We start from the raw sequence: 6,000 nt of genomic DNA on the forward strand, positions 1-6,000 counted from the left end.
AGCCATTCCAAGCCCTAACCCACTCATCCTTTGAGGCTCATCTCAAGTCCATTATAACTTCTCTATGAAACCTTCACTGATAAATCTAACCTCAAGAGCATTTCTTGTTTGACACGTCTAAATGGCAAAGACCATTTGAACCTAGAGCTGCCCGACTTCAAAGCTTGTGTAGCTTTGAAAACTGTGCCAAGTAGGAGAGGTTTTTAAGGTTTCAGTCCATTTCAGATTTTCAGCTTAGTCAATTTTTTCAAAGAATTAAATACTGCACAATCTTTTCTCTCTCTCTCTTATTTTAAACACTCAAAGCATTTAAGTGCCTGTTTGCATAATAATGTGCTGAAGACTTTATAGGATTATACATCAGCTAAAACAGTCTCTCCATTTAAAAAGTTTCTTGCCTCAACCAGTACAGAAATAAGTACTAGGTGTACAGTCAGAATAGTACATAGATATTTACATTTTGTGTATGTTACAGGAAGCACAAAAAATTCTTTTATCTAGGGATGTCACATTTTGCTCGAAAATAGTTGATAAAAGGTTAAGCTGAACTACCTACTCATTTTCTACCTCCAGGACTCTTATAGAATGACAAGAACTATTGGTATTGTGTGGGAAATCATGAATCAGTTTATAGTGAGGTATTCCACAAACACTGTGGAATGTAACAATCACGTTAGGTCTGTTTTCACATACTGCAATCTCTATGCCAGACGTAACGTACAGTATCTATAGATAGTATATGGAATCATTGTGAATCATTTGCTTAAAACCCAGTCCTTAACCGTGGGTTTTCACCACTTGGGTTTTAAACCTTGATATTTATATCTACTATTATAATGTCTAAGGTGATAGAGTTGGGCGCATGGGAGTTCAGTCCTTAGAATTTTGCCTTTCCTTTGAGAAATCTTTTAAGAAAGTTGAATTTTATGAACTATTCTTAAAAGAGCATTGGCTCTGGCATCTTTAGATTTCAGCCACTTGTGGAGGTACTCATTTTCATCAGGGATAAGACACAAGCGGAGATAGAATTGTGTTGTAACTAGCCCTTTTTTGTATATGGAAATGTTACTACTGCTCCTTAGTTATTGAGAATAGAACTAAATGTACCCACTTTGTTCTCTTTGGGGCAATGAATTATTTCAGTGTTTCTTAACTCATTTTAAAGAAATATGTCAATAATGATTTAAAAAAAACCATTTATCAGCTTAGTGTAAACCAGAAAATTTATTTAGAGATTTAGAGAGGAGCTGTCACAAAAAAATACTTTAAAAATAATTGCTCAGACCCAAGTATTCAGAATCTGTTTTCTCTTCTCTTTAGACTGATTGATCTGTCTAAAACGTCTTCTGGCTATGTTATTTAAATGATGTCTTCTTTATAGGATTCTTATCGGGATTTTAGTAGTTTCACTGCAGATCAGTGATGGAACCACATTTTTGGGGAGTGGAGAGGGGGAGGTGGAAATGTGACCACACATAACCAGAATTCTTGGTATTGCAATTTCACCCTAAAGGCTTCTTATTTCAATTGGGCTATTTCAGTTCCTTGTTTTTGGATCTGATCTTTCAGTTCAGCTGAAGTAGTAAGTACAGAATAATGAGATCGATGAGAAAATGGTTAAGTCTTTTTCTGAATTATTCTTGCGTTTTAACTTACAAGATTCTTGGCCTTAGTGGTAACGTTCAAATTTGAGCTGTAAAAACCGCTTACTAATGGAGGACTTGTCTAAGTTTTGTTGATAGTGTGTACAAAATGATTATTTTACTGATTCACTTTATTCCTTTGACAGGATATCTATAGGGAAATGGGCTTTGGTCACTATGAAGAAGAAGAAAGTTGTTGGGAGAAGCAAAAGAGTGAAAAGAGAGACCGACCTCAAAACCGAAGTCGTAGCCGATCTCGAGAAAGGGATGGCCACTATAGTAATAGTCACAAATCCAAATACCAGACAGATCCCTATGAAAGAGAAAGGAGTAAAAAGAGAGAACGAAGCAGGAGTCCCAAGAAATCCAAAGATAAAGAAAAATCTAAGTACAGATGAAAGTTGAAGAATCAGACATGAGTGGCTAACATATTTGCTCTTGTATAATTTCGAGTACCAGACGTTCAGATTTTGTGTCAAAGCAGTTAAAGCTTTGCCTGTTATTTTTTTTTCACAGTAGGATTATAGCCCTTTTAGATTAATACCGATTGTACGGGGCACTGAAAGAAATAAAGAATTGAACATTTTCTTTGTATACTTTTTTACACTAATTTTATTGTTATACATAAATAGTAGTCTTCATTTTTAAAGTCTTTCATATTTTTCAGTCTTTATTTTTAATGAAGTATTTCATGCCTACAAAAATACACAAATGTATATATATAGGTATAAAGAATAATATCTGCCGTGTACCCATTGGCCAGCTTAGGAAATGAATATTACTGGCATTTTAAAAGTACCCTCTCCTTCTCAAATAATTATTATTCTGTATTTTGTGTTTGTCATTCTCTTGCTTGTTATTATCGTTTTACAACATATGTACGTATCCTTAAATGAAATGTTAAGTTTTGTATGTTTTTGAATTTTATATAAATGGTATAAAGTACGTTTACTTCTGTGACTTGCTTTTTTCAGCTTAGTGTTTTTGGAAAGTCATTTTTTTTTTTTTTTTTTTGCGGTACGTGGGCCTCTCACTGTTGTGGCCTCTCCCGTTGCGGAGCACAGGCTCCGGACGCGCAGGCTCAGCAGCGATGGCTCACGGGCCCAGCTGCTCCGCGGCATGTGGGATCCTCCCGGACCGGGGCACGAACCCATGTCCCCTGCATCGGCAGGCGGACTCCCAACCACTGCGCCACCAGGGAAGCCCCTGGATATCTTCATCTTTATAAGATAATGCCAAGTTATATTCTGCAGTGGCTGTACCAGTCATATCCCTACCAGCACTATATGAACTACCTTTGTTTCATAGCCTTTCTAATACTTCTTAATTTCAGACTTTTTAATTTTGCCAATCCAGTGGCTGTTAGGTGGTATATTATTGTAGTTTCCAGCAAGAAGACTTCTATTACTCTTACATTTGTTCTTCTGTATGAAACTTTTTTTTTTTTAATTTAGTTTTGGCTGTGTTGGGTCTTCGTTTCTGTGCGAGGGCTTTCTCTAGTTGTGGCAGGCGGGGGCCACTCTTCATCACGGTGCGCGCGCCTCTCACTATTGTGGCCTCTCTTGTTGCAGAGCACAGGCTCCAGACGCGCAGGCTCAGTAGTTGTGGCTCACGGGCCCAGTTGCTCCGCGGCTGTGGGATCTTCCCAGACCAGGGCTCGAACCCGTGTCCCCTGCATCGGCAGGCAGATTCTCAACCACTGCGCCACCAGGGAAGCCCCTCTTTTTCTTTAGTTGCTTTTAAGGTTTTTCTTGATCACTGCTGTTAAGCACTTTGATTATGATGTGCTTGGTGTAGTTTTTTTTTCCCCCTTCATGTTTCTTCTGCTGGGGCTCTTTACCTGTAGATTTATGGTTTTCATCAAATTTGGAATTTTGGAGGCTTTTTCATTTATTTTTTTCTGTCTCTGTCCTTCATTTCTTTCCCTGTGGGACTCTAATTGTATGTTAGGCTACTTGAAAACTGTCTCTTAGCACTCTGGTGCTCTGTTTTGTTTTATTTTTCTTTGTCTTTTTATTTATTTATTTATTTTTCTGTGTTCCAGATTGGTTTCCATTGCTATGTCCTCAAGTTCATTAATGTTTTCTCCTTAAGTATCTAATCTCTTGTTAATCCCGTCCAATGTATTTTTTACCTCATACATTATATTTTTAATCTTTAGAAGTTCCATTTGGGTCTTTTTTATATCTTCCATGTCTCTCCTTCCAGACTCCTGCTTTCCTCTCTTTTTTGGAACATCTGACTGAACATTACTGTTTCAATATACTTGACCATTCTGTCATCTGTCATTTCTTGTCTGTTGCTATTGATTGATTTTTTCCCCTCATTATTGGGTTGTAATTTCCTTCTTTGCACACCTGATAATTTTTGAATTTTACACTGTTGGGTGCTGGAGCTTTTTGTATTCCTTTTAATATGTTGAGTTTTGTTCTGGGACATAGTTACTTAGAAATAATTTGATCATTTCATAGCTTGCTTTTATACTTAATGAGATAGGACCAGAACAGCCTTTAATCTAGGCTAATTTGGCTCACTACTGAGATAATACCCTTCTGAATAATCTTCCTTACACGTGGTTTACTATGAGATTTCTCCACTCTGTCTATTGAGAGCGAGAACCATTCTGAGCCCTGTATGAACTTGAATTTTACCACTTATTCTTTTCTGGTTCTTTCCCACCTTGGGGTAGTTTTCTGAAGTGCATACACTGATTAGCCGAAGCCTCAGGGGAACTCTCTGTAGATCTGGAATCCTCCCTCTGTAGCTCCTCTCTCCAATACTCTACCCTACAGATTTTACCTTGGCTCCCCTAAATGCTCTACCCGGGGAAACGCCCAGGCTCTCCCTGCATTAAGCTTGGGCAATGGTAGGACTTTCCCTGTTTGTTCTCCTCTCAAGAGTCACTGTCCTGCACAGTTGTCCAATGTCTGAAAAACTTTATTGTACATATTTTGTACGGGTGTTTCGTTGTTTAATATGGGGAAGGGAAATTCTGCCCCTGTTACTCCATTTTGGCCAGACTGGGAATCTCATTGTTTGAATGTGCGTTTCCTAAATTCTAACAAGGTTGAGCTGCTTTTCACGTATATTATATTCATTCCTGATTGCTCTCTGTGAAAAGCTTATTTCCTGTCTTTTGCCCATTTTATATTACGTTGCTGCCTTTTTCTTAAGGAGTTAAAAAAAATAGATTGTGGATACTAGTCCATTTTTACTGTTATATGTTGTAAACATTTTCTCTCAGTTTGTGGTTATTTTTTCACTGATTGATGCCCTTGGGAGGGCACAAGTTGTAAATGCCCCCCAACTTTTTTCCCTCAACTTTTTAATATGAAAAGTTTCATACATGTGTAGCAACACAGAAACATAATGAACATCCATATATATTCCATCCAAATTAAACAGTAACATTTTGTTGTTGAACAATTTGAAAGTAAATAGAAAACATGATATTTCACCTTTCAGTATTTCACCATGCATTTTCTAAAAAGCAAGTGTCCTATATCACCACAATATTATTATTACAAACAGTAATCTCATAATATGTAATATATAGTATAAACTCAAATTTCTCCCATTGTCCCAAGGATGTCATTTTTATATGTTGGTTTGTTTTTAAACCCAGACTCAACCAAGCTTCATGAACTGCATGTTGTTTTGTCATTTTATTCTCTTAATCTAAAAGAGTTTCCTACCCATCCATCCACCCCAACCACATGTTTTTTAACTTTTTTTTATGACATTGACTTTTTGAAGAGTTCAGGCCAGTTGCTTTGTAGAATATTCCACATTCTGGAATTATTCGACGGTATCTTCATGGTGTCCTCCATCCTCTCTACTTTCTGTAAACTGTAAGTTAAGTCTTGATGTTTGATTGAAATTAGGTTATGCATTTTAGACAGAAATTTTTAAGTTTAATGTCAAATTTATTAGCCTTTCCCTGTGTGTTTTGTGCTTTTTGTATTTTGTTTAAGAAGTCCTTAATAAAGATGTTCTCCCATATTCTAAAGGTTATAAAGCTTTCTTTTTTACATTTGACTTTAATCCATATTAAATTGTATGTGTATATGTGTATGGTGTGATAATAGGAATTCAAATTCACTTTTTTTTTTCCACTTAGGGATGTAACCAACTGTCCAAAATCTGTTATGAGTGGTTCATCTATTCCCCATTGATCTGTCATATAAGTTTCTATATATATGTGGGTTTTGTTTCATGGGCTCTCTACTCCATTGGTTCATTGTTTATTCCAGCACTGATACTAAACATCTACATTTCTGTGGCTTTATAGGAAGCCTTGATATTTCAGTAACCCCCCCACCCCACCATCTGTTTCATTAGGAATACCGTGGCTCTT

At 36.8% G+C, this 6,000-nt stretch overlaps 1 protein-coding gene across 1 annotated transcript in view; it reads left to right on the forward strand.

The window, feature by feature from the left end:
* The window catches only part of PPIL4 (peptidylprolyl isomerase like 4), a 33,656-nt gene extending 31,068 nt beyond the window's left edge, over positions 1-2,588 (forward strand). The window contains exon 13 of the mRNA XM_027083679.1: positions 1,790-2,588. Coding sequence (XP_026939480.1) covers positions 1,790-2,041 — 252 coding nt within the window. The 3' untranslated portion in view covers positions 2,042-2,588. The remainder of the gene's footprint in view (positions 1-1,789) is intronic.
* Positions 2,589-6,000: the final 3,412 nt, after the last annotated feature.

Source organism: Aethalodelphis obliquidens, unplaced genomic scaffold (genome assembly GCF_003676395.1).
Source record: "Aethalodelphis obliquidens isolate GAN/ISIS:26980383/991018 unplaced genomic scaffold, ASM367639v1 scaffold3, whole genome shotgun sequence".
Lineage (NCBI taxonomy): Eukaryota > Metazoa > Chordata > Mammalia > Artiodactyla > Delphinidae > Aethalodelphis > Aethalodelphis obliquidens.